General features: G+C 47.1%; 9 protein-coding genes across 10 annotated transcripts; 4 read left to right on the plus strand and 5 right to left on the minus strand.

Moving 5' to 3' along the window:
- Positions 1–296: 296 nt before the first annotated feature.
- BDBG_00833 (cohesin complex subunit SA-1/2) lies at positions 297–5,068 on the minus strand. Its single transcript, XM_031720071.1, has 2 exons — positions 4,164–5,068; positions 297–4,094 (listed from the first exon to the last, which is right to left on the minus strand). Exons 1-2 carry the CDS (start codon positions 4,747–4,749, stop codon positions 913–915), a joined length of 3,768 nt encoding a protein of 1,255 aa, XP_031576067.1. The 5' UTR covers positions 4,750–5,068; the 3' UTR covers positions 297–912.
- Positions 5,069–5,342: 274 nt separating this feature from the next.
- Positions 5,343–9,482, plus strand: BDBG_00834 (urease accessory protein UreD). The gene is made up of 2 exons (XM_031720072.1): positions 5,343–8,603; positions 8,673–9,482. The coding sequence occupies exon 1, from the start codon at positions 5,653–5,655 to the stop codon at positions 6,985–6,987; it is 1,335 nt and encodes a 444-aa protein (XP_031576068.1). The 5' UTR covers positions 5,343–5,652; the 3' UTR covers positions 6,988–8,603; positions 8,673–9,482.
- BDBG_00835 (uncharacterized protein) lies at positions 5,581–9,826 on the minus strand. The gene is made up of 3 exons (XM_002629543.2): positions 8,990–9,826; positions 7,227–8,797; positions 5,581–7,089 (listed from the first exon to the last, which is right to left on the minus strand). Exons 1-2 carry the CDS (start codon positions 9,262–9,264, stop codon positions 7,651–7,653), a joined length of 1,422 nt encoding a protein of 473 aa, XP_002629589.1. The 5' UTR covers positions 9,265–9,826; the 3' UTR covers positions 5,581–7,089; positions 7,227–7,650.
- A 1,307-nt stretch (positions 9,827–11,133) lies between these two features.
- BDBG_16207 (uncharacterized protein) lies at positions 11,134–11,768 on the minus strand. Its single transcript, XM_031724205.1, has 2 exons — positions 11,745–11,768; positions 11,134–11,683 (listed from the first exon to the last, which is right to left on the minus strand). The coding sequence occupies exon 2, from the start codon at positions 11,566–11,568 to the stop codon at positions 11,371–11,373; it is 198 nt and encodes a 65-aa protein (XP_031576069.1). The 5' UTR covers positions 11,569–11,683; positions 11,745–11,768; the 3' UTR covers positions 11,134–11,370.
- An 825-nt stretch (positions 11,769–12,593) lies between these two features.
- On the minus strand, positions 12,594–20,016 carry BDBG_00837 (rRNA biogenesis protein RRP5). The gene is made up of 3 exons (XM_002629545.2): positions 19,473–20,016; positions 14,955–19,397; positions 12,594–14,872 (listed from the first exon to the last, which is right to left on the minus strand). The coding sequence occupies exons 1-3, from the start codon at positions 19,938–19,940 to the stop codon at positions 14,330–14,332; spliced, it is 5,454 nt and encodes a 1,817-aa protein (XP_002629591.1). The 5' UTR covers positions 19,941–20,016; the 3' UTR covers positions 12,594–14,329.
- BDBG_00836 (uncharacterized protein) lies at positions 12,699–14,328 on the plus strand. The gene is made up of 2 exons (XM_002629544.2): positions 12,699–12,824; positions 12,908–14,328. The coding sequence occupies exons 1-2, from the start codon at positions 12,718–12,720 to the stop codon at positions 13,971–13,973; spliced, it is 1,173 nt and encodes a 390-aa protein (XP_002629590.2). The 5' UTR covers positions 12,699–12,717; the 3' UTR covers positions 13,974–14,328.
- On the plus strand, positions 19,488–23,260 carry BDBG_00838. Of its 2 annotated transcripts, XM_031720074.1 has the most exons (4): positions 20,238–20,306; positions 20,406–21,112; positions 21,177–21,293; positions 21,358–23,260. In XM_031720074.1, exons 2-4 carry the CDS (start codon positions 20,437–20,439, stop codon positions 22,752–22,754), a joined length of 2,190 nt encoding a protein of 729 aa, XP_031576071.1. In that variant the 5' UTR covers positions 20,238–20,306; positions 20,406–20,436; the 3' UTR covers positions 22,755–23,260. The 2 variants fall into 2 exon arrangements, with proteins under 2 accessions (XP_031576070.1, XP_031576071.1); XM_031720073.1 differs by having other exon boundaries at positions 19,488–21,112.
- BDBG_00839 (T-complex protein 1 subunit alpha) lies at positions 22,769–25,513 on the minus strand. The gene is made up of 6 exons (XM_002629547.2): positions 25,288–25,513; positions 25,182–25,229; positions 25,039–25,124; positions 24,874–24,978; positions 23,777–24,811; positions 22,769–23,693 (listed from the first exon to the last, which is right to left on the minus strand). Exons 1-6 carry the CDS (start codon positions 25,328–25,330, stop codon positions 23,304–23,306), a joined length of 1,707 nt encoding a protein of 568 aa, XP_002629593.1. The 5' UTR covers positions 25,331–25,513; the 3' UTR covers positions 22,769–23,303.
- BDBG_00840 (prolyl-tRNA synthetase) lies at positions 25,395–27,975 on the plus strand. The gene is made up of 4 exons (XM_031720075.1): positions 25,395–25,968; positions 26,050–26,219; positions 26,299–27,551; positions 27,667–27,975. The coding sequence occupies exons 1-4, from the start codon at positions 25,579–25,581 to the stop codon at positions 27,675–27,677; spliced, it is 1,824 nt and encodes a 607-aa protein (XP_031576072.1). The 5' UTR covers positions 25,395–25,578; the 3' UTR covers positions 27,678–27,975.
- The last annotated feature ends 9 nt before the right edge of the window (positions 27,976–27,984 follow it).

Consider the following 27,984-nt stretch of genomic DNA (forward strand, 5'->3'; position numbering starts at 1 on the left):
GCTGTATAAGTCAGATTAGAGTATTTAAATATTTCTGATAAGATGTATATAATGTCACATTACAGTGTTTTTACATAGAAAAGTAAGTTTTTCTATAATAAATAGAGTGTATTAATGAATGTATAGATTGTAATGAATGTAGAGAGAAGAGTATAAAGAATGTAAATACAATAGAAAATATCTATAAAGAAAAGAGTGAAGATTAATATAAGAGTTATACAGGTGCAGAGCAGCAGAGCCAGCTGTTCATGAATTTAATAAGATGCATGTGATATCATGTGAGGTCATGTTACAGAGCATTTTGCTCAGAAAAGTTGGTTTTTCTATAATAAATAGAGAGATTAGAGAATAGTGACAGCACTTAATAGCTATTTTAAACAGAAATTTCAACAGATTTTAATAGCTGCTACAAAAACATGATATCTATCAGTTGCCCTAGGTTCAGCGCAGAAAATGTACGAGGTTATATTCGGAGGGAGAAGACAAGTAAACTGAAAGAATGACATAGGTATTGTATTTATATGGCGAAACACAAGCTATGGACACATCATAAGAATGAAGAATTTCATGAAAACTATACGTGGGAATATAAAGAGGAAGGGGGAAAACACCACAAGATCACAAAATCAGCGACCCTCCACCGCCCGTTCAGCTGCCCCCATCCATAAAAAAGAGAAAAAAAATGGCGATACAAGACAAGAAATGGCAGGGGAGAAGGAAGTAAATTAAGTACATGCTCAAGTACAAGTTTGAATAGAAGTGAAGCCTGACTAAAGAGGAAAAATATGTCCAGGCAGGCTAGGGAAAATAAACCAGGGCGGAATTGAAGCAGAGAGAAGGGGGAAAGAAAAGCAAAAGATTCATCATATATTACGGTCGCCCAAGCTCGTGTTTTCCTACCTCTTTTAAAATTTAATCTCCCATCACATCATCGTCAATTTCGTCAGGGGGCGGAGTCAGTTCCAAATCTTCATCAGCTGTTCCCATGTGAGGGCCCTCGTCCTCCTCCTCCTCATCAACAAGCCCTCGTGCCACTAAGTCATCTTCCTCATCTTCTTCCGCCTGCGCCGCTTGCTCTTCCTCATCGTCGTCATCTTCAACCATCTCCGCAGACTTCATTTTCCCATTATTCTTCTTCGATGCAGCGCCAGAAGGTCCAGCCCCATTAACCCTAACCTTGTCCTTCGCTGACGCAACTCTCCGCCCCAGAGACTTCCCAACGTCAAGAAACGCCACAACTTCCTTGTAATTCTGTCCGAGACGGCTCTTGTTCCGTAGTAGCTTCTGTCTCAGCTTCCCACTTTGTCGCCCGGGACCATCGAGCACACCACCAACGATAGCAAGGACCATCTTGCCCGTGAGTTGGCATAATTTCTGCTCGGCTAACAACACACTCCGGACTCGATTGGCAGCCAATATCTCCCGTGTTTCCTCGTCAGCCTCGTCATCATCGTCGTCATCATCTGATGGACTACTATTGATATCTGACGGTGAGTCCATAGGCTCATCATCGTCCGCGACTTCGGCGGCCTCCAGCTTTCGTCGAGACTTTTTAGCGAATGTCCGTTCGGCCGTGTCGTGCATACGGGAAATTAGAGCTTGAGTCTCTGGACTGATTGATTGCACCAAGCTTTGGATTTGGAGAGCAACTTCATCATCTAGTGAAGGGATAGAGTTATCTGCTCCTGCTCCTGAATTACGAAGCGTCCCAAACACGGTTTGGAGGTCAAGTAGGGTTAGCGCGGTGGAGACTCTGAGCTCATCAAGGCCCGAGCGTCCTTGCATTATAGCTGTGAGGACTGCCACGAACGCATCTCGACGGGCAGCAAGCGAATCAAAAAATTCAGTATCGAAAGATGGGTCCCGTGATGATAGGGCAGTTCTTACGAACCGTACCTTCCACATAAAATAGACAAGAAGGGTTTTAAAAGTGTTGGTCGCAAGCTCCAATTCCAACCTCTCTATCTCCTCATCAGAGTCTTCTGCTCGAAGACCTCGTTTGCTTAAGTTGAGAATAATATCGACAGCGGCTTCCGTTGAGGCTTTTTGTTTCTTAGAGGAAGCACGGCACTCGGCTTCCAGGATGGAACTGCAGTCAGATACACTTGCGAGGTTCGAAATCCGCGTCACTGTATTGGACAAAGCAGTAAGAACACTAATGGAGAGAGCGGGCGATTCTTCCGTGCCTTTGGTTACGGATAGCGTACGTAAAGTTTCAATGGTGTCATCCCAGAGCTCCTGCACTTTGGATTCCATAGCTTCTCTAAGCTCGTCGGAAGTGCGTGCATGTAAGAAGGCCACTGTAGCTTCGGTAAGGACAGCCTGGTCCGAATGTGTCAAAAACTGCTTGTTGATATTGCCAATGAGGTCTGAATACGCAGCCGCATCCTTCTGAAGATCCTGGATCAAGTTGAGGTCGACTAAATGCTCTAGCCGTAGAATAGCAGAAGCAGCCTCAGGTGCTGACCCAAACTTATTCAGGAGTTGGGGGATGATCTGAGATAGACTGTGGGCAATAGATTCCTGTCGATCCTCCATCCTCTCTACCAACAATTTGGTCTTTCTACCCTTCTTATCTGTATCGGATTTGCCGATGTCCATGATATGTAGTTTCACTGCGCAGCTTAAGACTTCCAGCAAGATCCCCTCCTGGCCTTCACTTAATTTGTATAGCTTCTTTACTGTAGTAGTGGAATCTTCATCGTTCGAGGTCTCTGGGATCTGAGAGTGGTCATAAAGGAGGTACCCAGCCAAATGTTCCCATTGGTGGAGCTCCCCAAAATGAGAATATATAGATTCTGTCGCGAGGACGAATCTCGAATCAACGCGGCCATTAAGACTCATTCGTGATAATGAAATATCCTGCTCAGCCGGAACGGCGGGTTCCTGGCCATCATACACCTGAAGAACGTCCGCTAAACATTTGTATTTGATCCAAGAGGGGCGAGGTGTTTCGAAATTATCCTCGTCATCGTCATCGACAAACGCTTCGTGTAGCTCTTCCTCCATACTCTCAGTAAGAGTGTCGTAGACGTCCTGGATATTCTCCACGAAGAATCTACCAGCGGCTTTGCGCACGCGTGGCTCGCTATCGAAAACAAGTCGCCCAACGCCGTCGATATCATCCGGTTCAAGCAATCCAGCCTCCCGAATCAAATCCAACAACTCCACAACAGCACAGCGGACGCTGGGTTCGGCATCTCTAGTGGCCATCTCCACGATCCGCGGGCGGAATCGCTCCGTGAAAGCGCGGAGCCCGGCAATGTTATCCTTGTTCTGGTAGAGTCGATGGAGCTGGTTCACCACAACAGATCTCGTATGGGCAACTGTATCCGAAAGGACCCAACCCAAATATCGCAAATATTGGCCGTCGAAAAACATTTGTCTATATGTATTAACCCACCCTCCAAGTGCGTTGACGCACTCTGCTCGAATTTTTGGATCGACATCTCTGTAGCGATGAACGAAAACAGTATCAAAGCAGTCACCAAGCCAGCTGTCAATAACTTGCAGTTTTTTCTCCCCTTCTTGGACCTTGGATTGCATCGCATCAGCTCTGCCTTTATTCACTGACTTCTTCTTCTTCTCTGTATCCAATTGCTTTCGAGTATTCGACACGGTTAAGGATACTTCTCTAGCAACATTGCACAACGTCGTCACGATGGCTAGCGAAATTATCGTAGCGGTATGTCTGAAAGGTCGAATAGGGGCGGACGACATTGACGTTACCCAAACTTGGATGTTTTCAACAAGGGCAGAATCAGTGTATAGGACTGATGAGCTATGGATGGTTTGGATGAGAGAACTGAAAAAGCTGGTTAAGATGTATTGGAAGGACTTGAATTTTTTGATTTTCGAAATAAGGGGGTATTCGGTGATGCTCTGCGCTTGGTATTCTTCTTGGAGGTCATTTAAACGGTTCGCAACATTGTCAACGTCTTCAATATCGTGGTCGTCCACCTTCAAGTCCGTTCCAGTACACCTCAAGATAAAATTAACCAGATCGGTCATCCCCTTGATATTGTGCTGCTCGTACTTTGTAAGCCACTCTGCAGCGACAGCATCGGTAGTGTGACCTCGGGCAAAAACCTCAGCTAAAACAAAGAGCGTGTTAGTAAAAATTTTAAGGAATCGATCGAGCAATAGGGTTGAGCTATCCCTACCATAGAGGCCATCCTCATCCGCAAAATCACTCTGTCTTGCCCGCGGCTTTTTGGACCTAGATACCAGCTGAGCCCCATTGACAGCAGGGCGAATAGTAAGTTCAGTCGTGAGGCCATTGGTAATTCTTGGTTTCTTCGCCTTCCGCTTAGCGCCGGGCTTCTTGGATTGCTTGGGTCCTTTGGATGCATTATTCTTCTTCTTAGCAGCTGCCTTCTTTCGTGCCGCCTTCCTCCGTTCCTTAAGTTCTTCCTCATCAGGCGCATCATCCTCACTTTCGTCCTGGTCGTCTTCGTCTTCCTCTTCTTTTCCATCCTCAGCCCCACTCTCTTCCGCATCGGACGCGTCGTTATCATCCTCGTCCTTATCCCCGTCTTCCTGCTGAGCAGTACGCTTCCGCTTGGTTGTTCTACCGGCCTGCGACGGGCGACTCGAGCTGTAAGCAGCAAATGAAAAAGGTTCCGGTTTCCGTTTCACCCGCCCAGACCTCCTCCTACTACTCGCATTTGGGGGTGGTGAGTTGGCGCTCTCACTGGGCTCCGTAAGCGGACTCGAGTCACGCTCATCACCCTGAGCGGACACCTCCATTTTTTTATTCTATGCGACGGCAGAATGGCTTGTCTCTAGTCCAGAAATCAGTGGGGCTGATTGTTGTATTGCGCGTGGACTTTTTTGTTTCCGAGGATCAGGCCAGGACGCGACTTTGGGCAGAATCGAAGTGCGGCGAGCGGTAACGCGTTGGGTGGGGGTAGGGTCAACAGTGGGCGAGGAATAAGTCGTTATTCGTGGATAGGAGACACGACATTGATGGTAGACAGCGGTCCAAGTTGGGAAGATATCAAACCGAGCGTCGCGGGTCAATGTGAGGATTCAACTGTTCGCTTTTCTAGCAAACGCGACGACAGAGGATTGGCTGCTGCGACATTTCCCCTTTGGGACAGCCAGTACGGATGGCATGGCGCTAGTGTACGATATAGTATTTGTATCAAAATAATTTACCTAGGTTACAAGATTGCAACATTTGCACAGCCCAGCAGTGCGGTACCCTAGGCCAACTTGGAGGAACAAAGGTCCCAGCAGCGTCATACTTACGTCGTAAAACCAGAACACGGCTATTTTGGCGGTGTAATCATGGCCAAGTTACCCTCCGGCCGTACCAGCCCGTTTCGATGACCTAGGTTATATTCTGTACCTGTAACATTTTCTGCCAACTTCCAACATTCGGCCTCGACGACGAAGGCTAAAAAGCGGATTGACACCGGCCGCTCCAACAGCTTTCTCAATATTGGATTATTGATGAATGGCGATGGATCCCTTCTTTGATGTGCTCCACGATGAAAAGTCAAACGCGGTTACCGCCACATCGTCGCCTCCCTTGGGCTCTGTGTGTAGGATATAAATCGACTGAGGAATACTAAATAGTTTCAATATCTCGCTCTCAGATTAATTTAATCTTTTCCTATATATCCGATTGATAAACTAAGAACAAAGATGTACAAGACATTCACTACCCTTCCACCGAAGGAAACCATACGTTCACCAAATGTTCCAAAGACCCCCTTCGCTTCCCCCTTCGCAACAAACCACGCCGCTCCAGGCAAAGGGGAGGTTGTCCTCTCTGTACTCCCGCCTTGTGTTACAACCATCTCGCAGCTGTCTTATCAATACCCTCTAAAGATTCTTAACCGGACTCCCGCAACACCCCTCAATTCCAAATATCCGGAATGTGCATCCATCCCCGTCCATCTCTACCTGCTCACTTATGGCGGTGGGTTGCTTCCCGGTGACCACATCGATGTCTCGATCACCCTGCTACCGCGCACGAGATTGGTGATGACAACCCCGCAAGGAAGCACGAAGATATATAAGACAGAACGGACGAGGGCGTCGGACGGAGGCGGCCAGCCCGTCATCCAAAACCTCAGCGCCAACCAACAGTGGCATGCAGATGGCGATGCCAGAGGCGTTAATATTGAATATTTAGAGCGCGATAGAGACTCTTCACGATCCAAAAGTAGTCAGATACTGGATGTGAAACTGAGCAACCAGACCGGTCTCTGCTATATCCCTGACCCGTCACAGCCGTTCCAAGATAGCCAGTATGAGCAGCTACTGCGCTTCACGCTTCTACAGGACAAGCCTTCGGGGGACTCGAATGCCGAAAACAACTACGGACCAAGTCTTTGTGTCCTCGACTGGGTCAGCCAAGGCCGGTCAGCGCGTGGTGAAGACTGGAACTTCAACTCCTGGAAGGGGCGGAGCGAAGTCTGGTCCGAGGACCCGTCCACGGGCGAACGCAAACTGCTCCTCCGCGACACCGTCGTCCTGGAAGACGAAACAAGATACGTAGAGGATGAAGAGGGGAATTTAGTACCTCTTCCCAACCTGGATTTTCATCCAATACCACCACCGCAACCATCATCCGCATCCCAACTCCAACCACCCTACGACACCTCCCTCACCCCTTCACCCCTCTCTATCCAAGCACGCACACGCCCGCACGGGATCGTGGGAACCCTAATCCTCCACGGACCCCTCTTCGATTCCCTCGCCTCCTTCATGATGAAAGAATTCTCCTCATTACCACGTATTGGCGGGCGAAATTGGGCTGCATCGAATGCTGCTACTACTACGTCTACCGTCAGCGGCACAGCCTCCGAGCCGCCCCCCGTAACATGGACGGCGTCGCGCGTGCGATCAAATTTCGTTCTTGTGAAGTTTGGAGCGAAGGATTTTGAGAGCGCGAAAGAGTGGTTGGGGGAGTTGGTGAGGAGGGAAGGGAGCCTGGTGGGGGAGTTTGGGACGGAGGCAGTGGGTTGTTTGTAATTTTTTTTTTTTTTCGTCGAATGTTTCGACCATGCAAAAAGTGGCTATGCGGAGAATTATCCATCGCCTTCGTTTCTTCGTCTGTATATATTTCAAGCAGGCCTTGTTGCATAAACAGGATTAGCCAAAACCAGCGCGAGACGCAAGAAAATTAACACGTGGGCAACTATTTGCTCACATGTTCTATAGAACAATTCGGGTCATAACCAAAGACCAAAGCCCCCCTAGGTTGCACTTACAGTCGAAATGGGAAAACTCTATGCAAGTTAAGCGGTCATATATCCAATGTAGAGTTCATGAGGCCACCATCCCATGAAGCGCCAAACATGAGAGAACATAAAATCTAATCCAAGGTTGCATACCACTAGTATATAAGTACTAGGTAGGGGGAGCAAAATGAAGAGACCGATATCTCGCAGACCCACATTCCGGATATCAAAATCATAATGAACGAACCCAAACGCCCTCAACCCAGTTAATCAAAATCCAAAAAAGGAAAACAAAAGGAGCAGAAAATCCCCTATGTAGTACAAGTATAGCCAAGAGTTCGTCTATCCAGATCTAATAAGAGCGCGCACAAAATGCTCACAAGCATCCAAGAAAGCGAGGATTAAGGAACCAACGCAACCAAAACCAAACCCCCAACTATTTATTTGACATTCGTCATTGCAACAACGTACTCTCGCCCCAATCCATTTTCGCCGCGCTTCTCAAATCGTCGACGTTCAAAATATCCACGCCTTCCCTAATCAGCACAGTCCAGAGGTAATTCCGCAAGCTACGCGGCCAACTAGGAGTGGACCAGTAGCGCACTTTAAGACCACGTTGGTGTGCACCGCGCACCTGGGCTCTGAGCAGGTCTAGCTGGCTGTGGCTGAGGCGAAAACTCCAGGGGAATCCGATAGACTTTCTGAATGAGACGGAAGCATAGTAGCTGTTCTTGGGATTGTAGACATATGGGTTGGATCCTTCTTCGTTTCTGTGGACTCTAGTGGGAGAGGCGTCTACGGGTCGGGGCTCATATCGTTTTGGAGTTTTATTCTGTTGATTGCGGCGGGACCTAACGATATCCAACTCGTCGACTTCGAGCTCCTCATCGTCGAGAATGCCTAGGTTTGAGGATTGTTGCGCACTTCCTATGATCGCATCCTTCGCCAGCTTATCGAGTGGGGCGTCGAAAAAGACATCTCTATATGTATCATTGGCGGTAATGTTTTCAAAATGCGCTTTTCCTGTCGCAACTACTGTTACTGGGCCTTCGGTCACACTTGTTCCATTGAAATAAGTAAGATACCCCCGATCACGCAGTGGGGACAGTTGAGAAAGGAGATATGGCCAAGCATCGGCTCCTTTGTTCTTGAAATCGATGAGCAGGACGAGGGTCTGCGAGGGCTTTGTATCAAAAACACCATTTGGTGGTTTATTGGGATTCGGATGGAAATGAGCAATAGGGTTCTGCTTTTCTAAGATCTCAACAAGGGGGTCGATATACATCTTCGTCAAAGTCTTATCCGGAGCGAGAGACCCTGTGGTATGGCCCACGAAGAGATCGCCATCGAAGAGCCAGATGTCTGCCTCTACACTGATGCAGCCGGCCTCAAGGGCAGAAAACAATGGTACGGGCCGCCAATAGTCGTTGTGAGAATGGCAGGGGATAGGAATAACACCATCCGTGGTATCATTAGGCGCATGAGAAAGATACTCGCCTGGCTGGCCGGGTCGACCTGAGCGAGCAATAGCCCTCTCGATATCACTGGGGAAGAAGGATACGAAGGCCCCCAGGGTCAGAGCGACAAATTGGACCAGTCCTCTATTGTTGGTGCCAGTGTCAGCCATATTCAGTGCCTTTGTCCACTTTCGCCAGCGTCTGGTTCTCAACAGACGCATCAAGCGGGGTTCGTAACAGATAGGGAAAGAATAAATGTTTCTAGAGTGACCAAGGGATTAAATGATAGGGGAGATGTATGTATTTCACTAAACAAGCGGGAGGGGAAACACCAACAGCACAGTCAAACAGCCCACGATGCAATACAGCAGCAGGCGCCCCGTCCTCCGCCGCCCTTTCCTCGGCGATTTGGCGGATTTGCTACAACAAGCAAGGCAGGAAGCGTGCAGAGAACGGTTTCGCTTGTTCATTGAAGGCTTGTGTAGTTGCGGTGATGCATAGCCATCATCATCATCGTCGTCGTCGACGTCTTTATATTCATCTTCATCGTCACGATCATGGTACAGCTCCGAGCCTCTTTCCACCAGCTCGAGAGGCACGACGGCTTCCATCTTCCCGCCCGCCCTCCCGCCGTAGGAGGTCAAGCTCGAGTCGACAGTGGATGAAAGTGTAACAGTAGCCAGTAGTAGTGTCTAGGGTGATGATAATAGACAGTGGTAACGGCAGGATAATGGCATCAATAATCTCCACAGACTAGCGGCGAGAAAATAGATGCTAGGTCTCCTTTTCTATAATATATAAAACTCTCCAACAAATATAAAATATAGCCCTTGAACTCCGATATATCCCCCTCGAATCCCATAAACTTTCGGATTCTGATGAACTATCGTCCGACTCATTCTTTCACTGCCCAACTCAACTGCTGAGACACCTCGTTGCGCGACCACTAGCCCACTACAATTATTGCTATATTAAGAAAACTCAATTCTTGTTACATATATGGAATGGTTCAGCCCCTTAACTACCAGTATAGTCTGGGTAGCGATCAAGCTCTCTTGCCCCAGTGTTTTCTGCATATTACTATTTTAAAACTTTTCCTATGTACTAATAATACTGAGAGCTGCAGAATTCCTTCCTTGTTACGGCAGCTTATATAACTATGGCCTATAAATTAATCTGAATAGTGACATAACTGACATTTGAGTCAAATGGATTTTTTGGTGGAAAAGCTTAATTCCACGTAGTAACTTACTCATTATAGACAACACGCTAATTAGTTACACTAGTTTTAATGCAGTTAGCATATTATTATATATGAGTTAGTCAGTCTTGGCTTTCAGACTCACAGATCCCGCAACATTCTCAGCTAGAAACCCCCCCTGGAGATAGAGTCTCTTAGAGTATAGAAGCTCCTTGGGTAAAGAGATCCCCGGGTATAGAGACTCTCAGGTATAGATATCTCTGAGTATAGAGGCCCCCAGATGTAGAAACCCCCAAGTATAGAGGCTCTCAGAAGATCAGGCTGCAGGTATGATCTTCATTACTCACTCACTATACATGTGATTCTTCTCCCAGAACCCAGACTGGTCATCTTCATGATGAGATCTCAGAATCATTTGTCAATATTATCTCACATGAAGAACAGTTTTCTTGAGTTTTCTAATGAGAACTTCTTGATCACATTCAGAACAAGGTCTTATCACTGTGCAGCATCATAATTCAAATGCTTCATAATTCAAATACTTAATAAGACTTATCAGCTCTAAGCTATTCTCAAAATGTAAGAGCAGTGGCTTGCAACTAATCTTTCCTTCTTCTCTTCAGTCAATTTTTCTAAATCATTGTGAAAAATAATCTGCTGAAACATCATAATGATCATATATATACACTTTAAAGACAAAAGATCATTAACAAATTCAAGCTCTGAACAGATTGATATATACTTATAATAAGACTGAAAGAAAACATATTGAATGAGTAATTAATCTAAGCAGCAGTGTGAAACTCAGAGCTATATCACATGAGATTTTCTAGTTAAGTTTCACAGACCTTTAAGCTCAGTGAAATCATTGATCTCATCCAAGATCACTGATCTGAACTTGATTTACTCTGATAGAATCATCAGCCTAATGACTCTCAGTGCTTCATCTCACCTGCAAACCTCCTGGTTGGTTAGATATGTAACTCAGCACCTGAACCGAATTCGGGTCGTCATGAAAAGCTCCCACGCAGTGGCCTTTGCTGTTCAAGTAACAACAATCCATCGCTGCTAGTTATCATTTAGCTAGGCGCTAAGTACGGAAGATAGCGGGGGTAGTTTGGCGCCGAGCGCCGCCAAGAGTTTAGCCCAATTTGTTGCACCGACTCCGATAGCTAGAAACTATATAAAACTACTCTAGAAATTTTTTAATTTAGTGATTCTACTTGGTAATAGTTTTATCGAATATTAATCTTAAGTAGAAGAAGGATCAGTGATGCTGCCGTGATATTATAATACCAGTTATATAGATCAGATAATATGATTATAAGATGAAGCTTCTCTTATTCATTGATATGTAGTAAAAGGATGACATACGATCTGATGGATCTGATCTGTGAAGGCCCCTTAGCACGGCCGCCCAGGGCCCGTAACAATATGAAAGACTCCCTACTCCTCTTCCATGGAACAACAACAGCAAATCTGAACAGGAGCGCGCGTGGCTAATAAAACACCGCCCTCATTTCGCCTCTCCTGGTGCTTTCTTGGACCACTCGGGAAGCCCATTCTTCTTACGGCTCGATGCGGCTTGGATCTCCTTGTATCTGGGACATTCAGACGGACTCTTGCCAGCGGGCTTTCGCTCACATTCCGTGATGTTGGACGTCGTAACTGTTTGACCAGCGGTTATGCTGATGGTGATATAGTTGATACACATAGTGCCTGGCGTGCGTGGTTGGTGGAATAGATTCTCTCTCGTCCAGTTGACAACCTGAGGTATGCTCTCGGGAGGATTGTTTTAGAAGGAAGATGCTTCTTTTCTGTTGGTCCGTCTTCCAAATAGCGACGGGTTAGTAAGGGGTCATGTCTTTCCGGAAAAGACAGAGTACTCACATCTTCGTTTCAAGTGGATGAGGATGAACTAGTCGTTAAGAAAGTATTTGAAGAATTTATCTTGCAAAGAGCCTTGTAGTAAAGGTAAACACAGGAGGTCACGGACTCGAATGTGTACCATGATAGATATTGAACTGAAGAGGCTGAGAGAGATGTTATGTATCAGTTATGACGAGTGCAGAAATGCGGTCAGTAAGACAGAGGTCTTGTCTTTTAAACAATTTGAATTGAGACAACAATGATGCAGCTTCAGTTATAGCAAAGAGCATAAAAAGTCCATGCAAATACTGCTCTCATGCAAACAGTGATTCTCTATATCACAGCCATTAACATTTAAGATGTTTTGGGGCTAAGATATCAAGACAGTTTTCGCAAACATGCTGCAGAGATTGCAGAAGTTGCTAGCAGCATCAAGATTCCGGAAATACATTCTGTAAACAGCTTAAATTGAAGTCGCCAGGTGTTTATCCATACATCCTTCTTGTTGTCTTCTAAGCCTGGGTAAAGCAGGAGCTGAAATTTCAGTATCAGTGATATCGATGGCCAAGAATAGCGAGCTTCTTTCTGAGAGCATATTGCGCCCCAATCAATTTGGGAAGTAAAAGCAAACCATTTCAGCCCAAATAGCTATGGGCCTGAAAACTGGAAGATGGAAAGTTTGAGAGCAATAACATATCAAAATAATCGATATCATAAGAAATTCACTAGGCTATATATATATCTATATAGCATTCACATAATATAACCAGTAAAATATCCTTTTACTCGGATGACCCTGAGCAAGAGGAAGAGTTTTCATGCTTGGTGACAGACGACGGAAGTGTAACTTCTGCAAACTGGATATTGGTGGTTAGACCCAAACAGACTGCCCAATCAGGAAAGTTGTATCGATTTATAAAATACACGTATCTAAGATGGTATCTAAATTACCAAAAATACCACGCCGATGTTTTTTTCTCTGCGATAATTATACATGATTCTTCTCAACTTCAACGAGGTAGAGACAGCTATATATTGCGGAGAGGAAGGACACCAAACAACAATGCCTCACAAGCACAAGCGGCGGCGTAAGGATGACTCGTAAGTACCCCAGCTAGTCAGGGAATTACCCCCCATTTCTATGCAGTCTTCCAGTCTAATTCAAGCGCGATTAATACTCATAGCGAGCACTTCGACCTTCCACCGACGAAAATCGCAAAGCCTCTCCCAGCAAAATCCAGAGATGCAGACAACAAAGAATCCTCCAACAACAAAAAACGCAAGTCGAAAAAGTCCGCCCAGGACGCCTTCAAGGATGACACCCCCAAAGCCTTTCTGCGCATGATGAACCAGTTCCAAAAAGCTACTTCTGGAACGGGTCCACGCACACGACCAAGTATAGAAGATGACGGAACAAAGCCTAGCAAAAAGCGGAGAAGGGGAGAACAGGAAGGCGGCTCGAGTATTGCCAAGGAAACGGGGATGACATCGAAGGGGGTGGGCAATAGTACAAAATCCAACTCTGTACCACAGCCTCCAGTTCCTCCCCCGCCACTCTCGACTATCCCTAAAATCCTCCCCGGCGAACGCATGGCCGATTTCTCCGCGCGAGTCAACCAAGCCCTCCCCCTCTCCGGCATCTCGAGGAAATCGGGCTCATCAAGCATAAGCAAAGATCCCGCGCTAAAGAACCTGCGAGAACATAGACAGACGAAACACGAGAGGCGGCTTCTACGGCTACAGCGGGGATGGAGGGAGGAGGAAGCGCGGATTAGAGAGCGGGAAGAGGCTGAGCGTGAAGAAAGGGAGGCGGAGGAGGAAGAGGTCAATGAGCAGTGGAAGGCGTGGGAGGCCGAAGCTGGATTGACGAAGAAAACGAAGACTTCTAAGAATAAGAAGAAAAAGAAGAAAAAGAAGAGTGGGAAAAGCAGTGGTGCATCGGGTGGCGATGGCAGTGATGCTAACGCCGTCACCGACAATGACGATGACGATGATCCGTGGGCTAAGCTTAATCGCAAAGCGAAGGCTATGCAACCTGCTAACCCACTTGAGGTTGTGCAAGCGCCTCCTGAGCAGTTGACGAAGCCGAAGGAGAAGTTCAAGGTGAGAGGGATGGGTGGTGCAAGGGTCAATGTTGCCAATGTTCCTTCAGCAGCGGGGAGTTTGCGGGCCAGGGAGGAGCTGGCAGAGCAGAGGCAGAGTATTGTAGATGAGTATAGGAGGATCATGGCAGAGAAGAGAAGAGGATAGAAATACCTTTTTGTTTCACGCACTGGTATTGTGTGGTCATTTGTTAAATTTAATGGGCTATGCCAAACCACATTGTTATTGATTAGAACATGGCTGGCTTCATTGCCAGCGGCAGATTTTGCAAAACCTTGAACAGTCAGGGTTGTAATATTGCATATTTATATGCACGTGAAAGATTTTCTATATAGAAGAAACGCCTTGAAATGCGAAAACAGAGCTAACTTTTTTAAAATACTATTGGAATCTCCATCCCCTGAGATCCGAATATACATAGGTATCACAAGCGACAAATGTAGAAAGAAAAGATCAAGTTCAACTCATCAACTCTCACCACTATATGCCCATCCAACCCCAACCTATCCCTCCTTAACAGCCTTCACATACTCAGCAGCCCTGGCCTTAACCTCATCCACCATCTTCTCATTCCCATCACCAGCCTTCTCCTCAAATGTGAGCCACTTCTTGAAAAAGAACTTGGCCTGCTTATCCTTCAACTTCTTCGACACAGTCTTAGTCCCATCCGCCGCAATGCCATGACCCAGACCCAGAACTCTTTCAAATAGCCTCCTCACCTGCTCCACCTCACCGCTCTTGATTTCCAGGTCAAGAAGCACATTCCACAGGTCAACGCGCTTGGGGAACGAAGAAAGGAGACCTTCAAATATCGTTCGTCCACGTTCAATGTCTCCGTTTGGAGAGCGGAATTCCAGCTGGCCAAATTTGGACGTGATGTCGACGTGAGTGTGGGCAGGGAGAGCCTGGATGGCGCGCGGGAGGAGTGCGCGTGCCCGCTCAGGTTCAGCAAGAGTGTCGAAGAGGAAGGTAGCGAAGTTGAGGTAGATGTTTGGCGATTGGGTGAATTTTTTCTTGAGAGTTGCTTGGAAGAGCTCGTCGGCTTTCTGTATAGCAATTTATTAGTAAGTTTTCCATATGAAGTATTTAGAGATGGAAACCTAGTTCAGAGGGAATGTTAAAACGTACATCATTCTTTCCAGATTGAATATATATGCTAGTCAGCCGTTCGTGGATCTCTTGTGGGTCGTTGTATTGACAAGCACGCTTGAAAACATCTTCAAGTGTGTCATCGTTTCCAAACGTATTCTCCAAGTTGAGCATGGCAACCCAAATGTTGAATTTTTCCGTATCTTGGCCGATGCTGATTGATCGAAGCGCTCGTTCCGCGATTTCTCGGGCCTTGTCAACCTCGCTGAGTTCAAGTTGGAAGGCCATATATTTCAGCCAAAGCAAACTCGAGTCGGGTTCACCGAGTAAGAGACGCTCGTAATCTGCAATAGATTGTGGGCCATTGGCATCAAGGTCACCCGTCCTATCAACTTGAATCTCCGGCTTCCGACGTTTCTTCTTCGTAACTGTCTGATTATCGGATTCTGAGCCGGAATCATTGCCCTCACCAGCACCAGTAGTGGTGTTTCCGTTCCAGTCAAATCCCGAAGTGACTAGACCTCCCTTGACAGCTGGGTCTTCGGTTCCGGCCATTTGCACATCCTCATCACTGGCATCACTCTCACTATCGTCGCCATTTATGGCATCCTCCATATCGACTCCTCCCATTGAAATGTCATCACCAGATTCAAGCTCAAGATCCATGCCACCATCGTCCTCGCTTTCGCTCACATTTTCCTCGCTCACATCGTCAGCGCTTTCATCATTCGATTCGTCATCGCTATCTTTGAAATACGAGGCCTTCAGTCCTAAAGAAATGCGCTCTTTATTAAGGTCGATCTTGATGATCTTAGCCTTGACAATGTCACCCTTCTCAAAGACCTTTCTTGCATCCTCCACTTTCCCCTCTGCCATCTCCGTTCGATGGCAGAGCCCGCTAAGATTCGCAGTCCCATCAATCACAATGAAAGCGCCAAATTCTTCGACATTGCGGACTTTCCCAGTGACGATCTGGCCACGCTTCAGGTCTTTGATTGTGATTGGCGTCTTGTAATTTGGCTCAAGGACCGATTCCTTGAGACTCATCTGAAGTTTATTTGATTCAGCGTCTGCCAAAATTATCCTGCCACGCACAAGCTGGTCGACCTGGAACTCATTCTGCCACTCTTTAAGATATGAATCTGAGAGATCTGAGATTCGAATGTAAGCTGTAACATCGTGACCCAGCGTAACAAAAAGGCCATTATTGGCAACTCTCCGGACAAATCCACGAACGATGTCATTAACCTTTAACTGGCTAATCGAGTTTATTTCCGGGTCTTGAATAGGTAACGATGAGCTAAGGACCCTGGAAGGTCGAACGGAAAGCAATATCTTCTTGTTAGGGACGTCAATGTCAATAATGCATACACGGATAACTTCGTTTTTGTGGAAATCTGCAGGGTTCACTTTCGAGAAGTCATCGGCCATGTCTATCAAATTGATAGCACCAACCGTTGAGTTGCTCAACTGCACAAGGGCTTGGCGTTCGGTAACCCTAGTGACCCGTCCGAGTAATATTTCGCCCTTTAAGAAGTCCGATATCGATTTTCTATTTGGCAACCCTCCGTGTCTAGCAGAAAGGTCAAGACGATTCTTATCTGCGTCGACCCCGGTGACATGAATCTTGAGTGCAGACCCAACAGGGAAGTTTTTCGCGATATCACCTACAAGAGACAAATCGTCTGAGAGGTCTGTGAACCTCAGCCTTCCACGGACGTTCGGAGAAATATTTATCCAAAGACAATCATCGCCGATATTGTTGACGAAGCCTACCCATGAAGATCCAATTTTGACTTTATCAAGACTGAGAGGTTCGAGGTCCGTCGATTGGAGAGAGCTGGGTTTTGCTGAAAGTTCGAAAACTGGGTACTTCCCACTCCGGTGGCTAATTGGCAAGAACTTGTGACTGCGGGCATCATGGATACCAAGGACCCGTACAGGAATTATCTGCTTAGCTTTGAAGTATTTCAACGGCTGTTTGCGATCCTTGATGGCGTCCCAACTATCAAAAACCTCGGAAACGTCAATCCTGCCTTGAATGTTTTCCGCAAGTTGCACATTTATCTGCGTTTCCTTGACGGAGACAACCTTCGCCTTGGTGACTCTACCGAATGTCAAATCGTCCAAAGATTTGATGTTCTCGTCGATTGGATTAATGGATGATTGGTTGACGTTGTTGGCGGGCTTAACACCGTCGGACGCACGTTGTTTGTTCACTTGCTCCTTCATTCTAAGGATAAACCTTTGGCGATCATCTTCGATAGACTCTACACTTAAGGATATTGGTTGCGATAGGAAATATCCGAAGTCGGGTTTATTTACGTGGTCATCGTCCACGAGACGTTTTGGGGCAAATCCGGTAATGCCTCCCAGGAATTCCACAAACATACCATCTACAGTGATGTTCTTCACGAACCCAGTCACCTTTGCCCCTTCCTTAAGATCCTCAAACCTAGCAGGTAATTCTCCTCTTTGACGAGCTTGTTTCAGGCTTGGCTTATTAGTGACCTTGATAAGCCGATGAGCCTTCTGTATATTGAGGATCAAAAGCTCATTAAGCTTTTGCCCGACTCTGATCCGGGCAAGCGCGACGCCATTTCTCGAAGTTTGACCATCGGCGACGTGTTCAGCATTTAACCTAGCAACCAGTCCAGTGTCCTCCAGCTTCAAGAGGATATCTTCACTAGATTTTTCAAAGACGGTGCCTGAAACAGTGTCTCCAGGGTGGATATTCTCAAATGCACTTTTGTAAGCTTCTGTGAATGACGACGGGTCCTTGCAGGACACTACCAGCTTCCGCAACTCTACGTCAACATTTAGCGCATGCACATTCACAACTTGCCCCACATTGAAATGCTGGGCGGGATCCTTGATATACGCTTCGCTCATTTCTGAAACCGGAAGAAACCCTCGAACTTCGCCATAGAACTGAACAATTGCTCCGTGAGACTGGATGCTGATGATGGTTCCCGGTGATTGGTTCCCTGGAAGGATACCATTATAGTCCTTCCACGCGGGGGATTCGCTGTTTAACAACGACTTCTTCAAGGTAAGTCGTAACTGGCGTTTGTCCAAATTCACGGAAAGGATCCTAGCGGAAACCTGTGCTCCCTCACGGAATTTCTTCTCTGGGTGCTGCAGTTTAGTATCCGACATGTGCATTCCCGCAACCAACCCGGAAATGCCATCCGCGAGAGAAACAATAAGTCCGCTAATTCCATCGGTTCCAATGAGGAGTTTCTCGATCTTCCCCCTGACCACTGCGCCAACTGTAACGTCTTCAAGACGAAGGAAAGGCTGGTCGATAACCTTCCTTTCCAAAGACAGAAGATAGAGATTATCCAGCGCGCTGAAACCGACTATCCTTGCCTCGTGGGTAGAATCGACTTTGTATGGGCCCTGCGTGGCAGATATGCTGTCAACCTTGTTATCTGAGAGCCTGGAAATATGAGCGAATCCGTAGTGCTTGTCGTTGAACTGAACGTAGACGCCCAAACCTGGTTCAACTTTAGTGACCTTTACTTCAGGTATGATGGCAGATATGGCTGGGGTATCCTCAGAACTAGGCTTCTGTTCAAGAACTGTTGGCGTGAACTTGACCACATGGTCCAAGATGGAAAATCCGAGTTTCATAGGCTCGACAGTGGGGAATGTGCAAATGAGTCGACCTTTAATTTTCGCACCAACGTGATACTTGGTGGTAATATCTTCTTTTCCCGTAGTAGTTCCAGACTGGACTAAATCAACAACGGCGTTCAGCATTCCCATGATCTTTCCAGCCATACCAGTCGAAGTAACTTCTGTCAAGAGGATTTCCGCCGCTGTTCCGGGGAGGAAGGAGTTGATTGTGGGCGCGGATGTCAAAAAGTGTGATTTTTTAATGGAGCCAGCAGTTGGTAGGTTAGCGGATAGCTTCACGACGCTACCGTCCGCATTATGCCCGGTGACGACACAGAGGAAAACAGAGCCTTCCTTTATTTGCGATACCTCGAGGTCATGGGGTATTTCTTTCGAAGACATGAACCCTTTTGTTTGGCCGTCCTGCAAGCCGAGATCCATAACCAATCCATGGTCCTCTACACTAAGTACGGAGGCTTGTACAGTGGCATTAACGACCAGGTCGGATTTCGAAAGTCCCGAGTTAGCCTCTCTAGGGTCCACTGAAAGCCTGATGTGTTTTTTCCCTTTTGTTTTACCATGATTCACCTCGGTTTCAGTTGACAAAACGGACGCTCGTAGATATTGGCCCAATTTGAAGTATGAGTTCAAATCCAGATCCTCCTCCTCTTCCTCATCATCGTCGGAATTGTCATTTTCTTCTTGGTTGCTCTTAAGAAGATTCTCGATCTTCTGCTGGAGTGTTCTCGAGACTGCGGTGATCGGAATATAGCCAGTTAGATTATTTGGAAGTGACAAGCCAATATCATGGGCATTGATGCTAGAAACTTGGCCAAGGACTTTAGATCCTATGACAATGCGCTTTAAAATTTAAAAAAAAAGGATTAGTGGAGTTAATTCACTCAGTATTCACTTTTCACGGCGGGATAAATGTACCTTAAAGTTGAGTCCTTCAATGCGAACTCCCTCCTTGGCAGGAGCCTCAGAGACTGTATTCCTTTTGGCTTTTGTCTTCCCTTTCTTACACTTGCCCCCGGATACCTTGCTAGATTTCTTTTCTTTCTCATCCTCATCGTCCGCATGGCCCTGGAAAGGCGCCCCCTTCTGCTCGAACAGAACGTCACGAGTTGCCTGGATCTGGATTTGCTTCTGCTCAAGCGGCGTTAAAACACTTGCACCACCACGGGGGAATGCGGGTTCCTCGTCTCGCAAAACAGAAACAGCTGGTGCTTTCGAGAGCGGGGCTGAAGAATATTTCGACTTCTCCGCCGGCTTCTTTGACTTTTTCCCGCTGTTGATATCCTTGCGCTGTGCATCATCGGCCACCTTGACTCTTTTCTGTGGCTGTCGAGAACCTGACTCATCCGGGGCATTACCCTTGCGCTTGACAGGAGCCATCTTCATGGCAGAACTGGGCAGGAACAATTGACTGCTCACAGCTAGTTTTTGTTTGTTTCCCCCATCCACTTACACACCGTCGATGTGCAAAAAAATCAAAATTTCTCATTTAGGCCAAGCGTCGGCTCGGCATTAGCACCGCCTACAGCCGCAGTGCAAACTGCCTCACCGCCTTCTATTTCCAGTCTAGTGTATTCACCTTAACTCTTCGCCTTGTGCACGGGCCATGGTGACTAAGCACCGCGTCGCGAGAGCGCCAAGACCGACACGTGCACGCTCAGCCATTATTATTACACAGGTAGGTACATTGTATGGAAGTGTGTCGCGACGACGTGCAGGGCTGACGGAACCTCAATATCAAAACCTTTTCTCGTGAGACGTGAAAATTCCAACAACTCCTCCTCTTCCTGCGCCAGCTCCAGTCACCCTCCAGCCGCCTTTTACTAATTAATATTGACTTCAATGTGTTAGATTTATATTCCTACACCAATACATCCGAGCTATGGAATCTGTTCCTGGGTCATCCTCCTGCTCCCTATATGTCAGGTCTGACCCCCCCGAAGGATCTTCTCAGGACACGATTCCATCTTCTCCTCCCAAGTTCAATGCTCCACAGATACCCTCATCGCCTCCTCGAACAAAGACAAAAAAGCCGCCTCCCGTCACGCCTAGATCATTCAAACGGTTCTTTACCCCACGCTCTATACTGGGGGCTCTCTCGAGCGGAGGGAATGACCGCCCCAATCGCCACATATTAAAAGACATATGCTCCCCAGCTTTGAATCGCCTTGGGCCAGCATTTGCTAGGATATCGGATGGACCCCAAGATAACTCGGCTAAATCTCCTTCAACATATGATGCCTTATCAACTCCCCGCAAAAAAAGGAAACTGTCGTTCTCTTCAAGTCCCCCACTTCAATCCTCTCCTTTGAGAAGAGTGCGAATTGCGCCATCTATTCTTCACAATGACATAGACTCGAGTCCGAGTAGGCCAAATCTTCATGAGATTGGGTTCGAAACTGAACCCCAATTGGAGGTGCCTAAACCCAAACAACGTGCCCCGCCGCCCGCACCTCTGCGGCGGTCTCATGTTCTTCAAACCTCTGGCCAGTTTTTTATGCGCAGTCTTTCGGATAATAGATCGAGGACGATAACACATAAATATAACTATGGTAATGGTGTGTGCCGTACGCCCGTCGGTTTTGTTATTTATTCGTCGACTAACTGGACGGTTGAAAACAGCGTGGCGGGATGAGGTTTCCGACTTTTATAGCTTAGCTGATGACCTTCATCAATGCTCTTACAGAGATCAGATGGGAGAACGTCTCACGCTACCATTTTGCACCGTTTCTTGTCACAGTATGTAAATCTCTCTTTTTAATTATTTTGGGAGCGTGATTCATTCATTGACTAATTTATCCAGCCAATTCTCTGGTGGCGATTGGGGACGAAGAAGGGGGTGTTCGGCTACTAGACTCAGCTAAGAACGAGAAACCTGGCTTCTCAAAGACATATCTGTCATTTCAACCACATACAAACTCCATTATGGATCTAGAATTCTCCTCGGACGACCTACTTCTAGCCACTGCATCTGGTGACCAAACCTGCCGAATAATCGATATGCCCACCCAGACCCCAATATATTGCCTGTCGAAACATACTTCATCTGTTAAACGCGTGCAATTCCAGCCCGCTTCCAATAACAACGTTGTTGCAACCTGTAGTCGTGACGGCAGTGTTAATATTTGGGATCTACGATACAAGGCCTTTGAAAGGCCAGCGATGCAGCTACGCTGCTCTCTTGCATCGGACATAGACGACTCTGCAAGGGCTTCCATTAAAATGAAGTACCCCCAGGTATCCAACAGTATCTGGCCAGCGCATGCGGAAAAGCCCAGATCGAAAACTGGCTCGGAAGCAGAAGCCCTAGCTCGTCGAGATGACATATCAGTTACGTCCATAGCATTCCTGCACCCCGGCCGTGAAAACCTTTTCGTAACGAGCAGCGAATCAAACGCCTGTGTGAGACTGTGGGATCTACGAACCACATACTCTTTACGACGCAAAACACCTGTTCCCCTAGCCATCACCAGGCAGCCGGAAAGCCACGAAAAATACCGCCAATTCGGGCTAACATCGATGGCCTTCAGCGGCGATGGGAGTAGACTCTACACCCTATGCCGAGATGGCAGCGTTTACGCATATTCAACATCCCACCTGACTCTAGGGAGCTGTCCGGAAATGGTATCATCTAGCTCAGGCTTCAAACGCTTCCCAGGCGACGAAGCCAAACCAGGTCTAGGGCCTTTATACGCCTTCCGCCATCCACGCCTCCAAGTTGCCACGTTCTTTGTCAAACTCGCCGTCCGCCGAGCAGGAAATGACAAGAGCGAAATGCTCGCCGTCGGCAGCAGTGATAACTGCGCCATCCTTTTCCCCACTGATGAACAATATCTCGCTTCTCCCTCCGCCACGTCCATTGTCAACACCACACCCAACCAAACATCTTCTCGGCCACAACGCCGCCACAACCTACGCAGATCCCATTCCAGCAGCACGGGCTTATCGGGGCGTTTGGAAGATACCATCCCGATATACAATCACGGTACCGCCCTAATTGAAGGCCATAGGAAGGAAGTATCGGGCGTTTCCTGGACGCATGGCGGCGAGCTTATCACCGTTAGTGATGACCTGCATGCTCGATGCTGGCGAGAGGGTCCTGCGGCGCGGGAACTAAGGGTTGTGGGGGACAGTGAAGGCAGAAGATGGCATTGTGGATGGGCAGATGTTAAGGACTCGGGAGATGATGAGGATGAGTAGAGAAAGTGGAGGTCATTGCTACAACTGCGGATACTGCCTATGTGACTTGGGGAGTCGCTTTTGCCTTTCCGTTTTCATATTATTTTATTGCAAAGTTATTAGAAGCTGTTTTGCTAGCCTGGATGCCCTCCCTGTTGATTTTTTGGTTGTTCATCCTCATTCTTCCCTACCTTTCCAAAAGGTGAAGGGAAAACATAAGTTAAGCGTGCATTATCATAACACACCACTTTTTAACAAGTTAATTATTCTCTACCCTATAAATTCAGTAGGGTCTTATATGTACCGTCAAAATAAAGGACTTAGATCTCAGAAGATACGGAAAATACGGGAGGAGAATCCTTTGGCAGGACGGAAAAAAATTAACTTCTAAACAATCACATTTAACGGCGTTAAGGTCTTTCTTTGTAAAGGCATAAAACTTTTCTTTGCATCCTTTTCTAAAAGTTAATAAAATGGACAAAACAAATAGGAAAAGTTATATGGTATCAACCCAGCAAAAAGTTTTCCTTTTTTTTTTTTTTTTTTTGAAACTACAACTCCCAAAAATTTCTAGTGATGTCCATGTCCATCATCCTCAGCCTTCCTCTCAGGATCAAGTTTAATAAGTGTATCAATCCTCATAATCGAGATACAGGCCTCCACCGCACTCTTCAACTGCTTCACTTTACTCATACTAGGCTCCAAGACACCTGCCTTGACGCAGTCCACAACTTTGCCTCTCGTCAGATCAAGGCCGTAGTTCTTATACATTTTCTTCTTGGCGATGGCTTTCTCTTCCTCGTTGGCGTCTCCCTCCTGGACGCGCTGGGAGAGGGCGTGGCGGACACGGAGCTGGGCAACGAGCTCGGATGAGTCCTTGGCTGCATTCACAGCCAGGGTTTTGGGAATGACGAGGAGGGATTGGGCGAATTCGCCGATGGCGAGCTGTTCGCGGGAGCCCTGTTATTTATCACTTTTGTCAATACGCTGCTGTTTCATTGCTGTAATCTGTCCACTTGTGAACGGGCGTTTCAAAGACTTACGACTGTGACTGCAAATTCCTCGAGGTAGATATGCAGGGCGGTCTCGACAGCACCGCCGCCAGGAACGATGCTTCCACTTTCCAGTGTCCTCTTGACAGCGCAGAGAGAATCGTGCACAGAACGTTCCATCTCATCGAGTTGGAAATCATTTGAGCCACGGAGAATAATTGAAGCAGCAGTGTGGGCTTTGGTCCCTCGGATCAGGATACATTCATCGTCGGATATCCTCTCCTGAACAACCTCTTCTGCGTGGCCCAAGCTAGAGGGTTCGAATTTGTCATCGCCATTAAGGTCAGATAGTGTACTGACCAGCGTCGCTCCCGTAGCCTTGGCGATGCGTTTAAGATCTTCCTTTTTGCATCTCCTTACTGCCATCGCCCCCTTCTCGACGAACATCTTAAGACAGAGGTCATCAATACCCTTAGTCGTGAGAATGACATTCGCACCCGCCTTTAATATCATTTCCACTCTTTCGAGGACAATTCCAGATTCTCTTTCGCGGATCTTCTCAAGCTGCTGTGGATCATCGATCGTAATATGAACGCCAAGCTTCATCCTCTCCTTCTGCAAGTTCATATCAAGACAAGCAATCTTTGCATCTGTAACCCGAGTAACCATGGCTTGTGAAGCAACTGTGCAGTTTAGAGCATATCCATGAACAAGTAGGGATTCAGTAGCACTCTTCCCATGGGCTTTGAGCAAATTGACAGCCTTAACTGGGTATTTAACCTCATTGCGCGGCGAAATCATTTTGACTTGCTGCATCGCATCGACCACCATGTTGGCGAAGAAATCTGCGTCAGAGCCTATGATTTTGCTTGACATTGATGTCTTTGCAATATTTATCAAACTGTCCCTCCCTAGATGCTCGACTTTGGTGCTGATATTCTCACTCATGTACTTCACTGCTTCTCGAAGTGCCAATCGGTAACCTGTGATGATCGTGGTGGGGTGTATCCGGTTCTTCATCAACTCGTTCGCTCGTCGCAAAAGTTCTGCCGCTATTAAAACAACGGAAGTAGTTCCATCGCCAACCTAGACAGGTCAGATTAGACAGAGATATAGACATGGTGGGGCGGGGACTGGCGTGACCGGACCTCCTTATCCTGTTGTTGTGCCAGGTCCACCAGGATTTTTCCTGCGGGGTGCTCGATGTCTAACAAGCTTAGGATAGTTGCTCCATCGTTGGTAACAGTAACATCCTAATACCAGATCAGTACAACTGCTCAACCAGGATATGATAAGCGGAGTGCATGGCATACCCCGATGTCATCCACCATCATTTTGTCAAGGCCAGAAGGTCCGAAGGAGCTCTTCACCACATTTGCAATCGCTTGGGTCGCCAGAACTAGAAAACACTACGTAAGCGGAGTAAATTACACCGTTTAGTTTGAGTATCACTTACCATTCTGGTCTCTGATATCAGAACCGCTGATTTTCTGTCCTCCAAGAACTGTGGGAAGCTGTTAGTTCGGACTTCCCCCATATTGAAGAGTAGAGAGAAAGCTCACAGAGTTGTCCCGCATTGCGGGGAGCCTCGAAAATTCCCGCCATGGTGAATAAAAGAGTAGAAGCAATGGTGTTGACGTGAAAATGGAAGCTTGCTGGCGGATGGTTCCAGAGAGTTTGCTGGGACGTTTAGTTTGATGTCCATTCTGCCGACCAAAGGCGGTGAAGGCGAAGAAACATCCCACTCTGGTTTTACGGATGATGACTCCTGCTGCACCGGCTACCAGACACAGATTCAATTGCATAAGCAAGCCGCGATAATTTACCTATCTTGAATATCCAGGAAGTTTGACATGTCAGCACAACAGGCGCAGGATCAAGTTGACGCTCCAACAAGCTCTTTACCAGCTATAACCCAATCCCTGCCTGATCGCACTATGGACCCCGCTGCTGGAGGGGAAGGCCCCCCAGCCGGCGAGATGTCCAAGAACGCTGCTAAGAAGGCTGCTAAGAAGGAGAAACAAGCTGCTGAGAAAGCTGAAAAGTCGGCCAACAAAGGCATAGGCAAAGCGGAATCGAAAAGTAAACCTTCGCAGAAAGCACACAAGAAAAAAACCGACGGCCCCGCTCTGATTGGTATTGATGTCTCGAAGGAGCAGGATTTTTCAGGTTGGTACCAACAGGTGCTATTGAAAGGGCAGATGTTGGATTACTATGATGTGTCGGGTTGTTTTATTCTAAAGGTATTTTTTTATTTCTTGTCTTTAAACGAAATACTCTGAGCGCCCATTTTGAGCTACCGCTGATATAGGTGTAATTCTCAGCCGCATTCGTACTTCATTTGGGAGACGATCCAAGAGTGGTTTAACAATAAAATTAAGAAGATGGGTGTTAAAAATTGTTCTTTCCCGCTGTTCGTCTCCGAAGACGTCTTAAAAAAGGAGAAGGACCATATAGAAGGGTTTGCTGCCGAGGTTGCTTGGGTCACTCATGCGTAGGTCTTGGATTCAAAAGCTCCTTATCACTTAGTATATATAATTAATTGCCTATGGGCTTGCTGACGTTTGCGAAAGAGGAAACTCCGCGCTGGAGCGGAAAATTGCCATTCGTCCCACGTCAGAAACAGTTATGTATCCCTACTATGCCAAGTGGATTCGAAGCCATCGGGACCTACCTCTCCGGCTTAATCAGTGGAACTCTGTCGTCAGATGGGAATTCAAGAACCCTCAGCCATTCCTCCGCACTCGTGAGTTCCTCTGGCAGGAAGGCCACACTGCACATTTGACCGAAGCGGGTGCTCGTGAAGAGGTACTGCAAATTCTCGAGCACTATGCCCATGTGTACGAGGACCTTCTTGCGATTCCCGTCATTAGGGGCCAGAAGACCGATAAAGAAAAGTTTGCAGGGGGTCTTTACACTACCACAGTCGAAGGTTATATCCCAGCTACAGGCCGTGGAATTCAAGGAGGAACGTCTCACTGCTTGGGCCAGAACTTTAGCAAGATGTTTGGGATCACCGTTGAGGATCCGTCAGCTAAGCCTGAAGAAAAGAAACCCGCACTCCATGTTTGGCAGAATTCTTGGGGTCTCTCTACCCGTACTATCGGTATTATGGTCATGGTCCACGGCGATGATCGTGGCCTGGTGATCCCACCGCGTGTCGCGGATATCCAAACCGTGATTGTGCCCGTTGGCACTGGTGCCAAGACTACTGAGGCAGAGAAGACGGCCTTGATGGCCGAAATTGATGCTCTAGCAGCTGTCCTTCAGGCTGTTGGGGTCAGAGTTGAAGTCGACAAGCGAGACTACACTCCGGGTTGGAAATTTAACGACTGGGAGCTGCATGGTGTCCCTCTTCGACTCGAGTTTGGACCAGGCGAATCAGCTGGCCATTATGTGACTGCCTCTCGCCGTGATATTCTTGGCAAGGATGGGAAGTCCACCATCCCCATCACTGAACTTGGCGTTCAAGTCCCAGCCCTTCTTGAAACCATTCAAGCCGACCTTTACAAACGAGCAGATGCTACCTACAAGGCACACGTAAAGCATATCACTAACTGGGATGACTTCACTCCTGCCCTTAACGAAAAGAACCTTTGCATGATTCCTCACTGTCTGACTGAGCAGTGCGAAGACGAAATCAAAGACATGAGTGCACGCAAAGTTGAGGAAGAGACGGGTGAGGCCCAGGACGCCAGGGCCCCAAGTATGGGCGCGAAAAGCTTGTGTATTCCATTCGAGCAGCCCGAGGGCATTGAGAAGGGAGTCACAAAATGCACTAACCCCAACTGCGAGCTGTTCGCAGAGAAATGGTGCCTGTTTGGACGTGAGTAACTTACCTCCTCTCTTCTCCCCATCTCAACATACTTTCCACTATTGGGGTGGGGTTCTTTTTGTCCTTCTTGGAGATCTTGGAAGCTAATGCAGACCCAATCTGATAGGCTCCTACTAAACACTTCAAAGCCTCTCTCCGTTCTTTCTAATATACCCAAGAAGCTCGGTTCCTTGCGTGCAGTTTTCTACCAAACTTAGGACTCTCACACCTACATTTCCTGATCCATGATGAGGGCGTAAACACAGAGCCTTTTTGATCCTGCTATACATGTTTTTAATTTCGCATATGTCCTCAATCTCGGCAATTTCTATTTACGTCGTCATCATTCGAGAGTATTTAAGAAGAAAAAAAAGCGTAAAGAGAATAAATACAAGGATAAAAAATATTAAATAATGAAGAATATTAGTTCCAAATATCGTCCCTT

Source organism: Blastomyces gilchristii (genome assembly GCF_000003855.2).
Source record: "Blastomyces gilchristii SLH14081 genomic scaffold supercont1.1, whole genome shotgun sequence".
In the NCBI taxonomy this organism is placed as follows: domain Eukaryota; kingdom Fungi; phylum Ascomycota; class Eurotiomycetes; order Onygenales; family Ajellomycetaceae; genus Blastomyces; species Blastomyces gilchristii.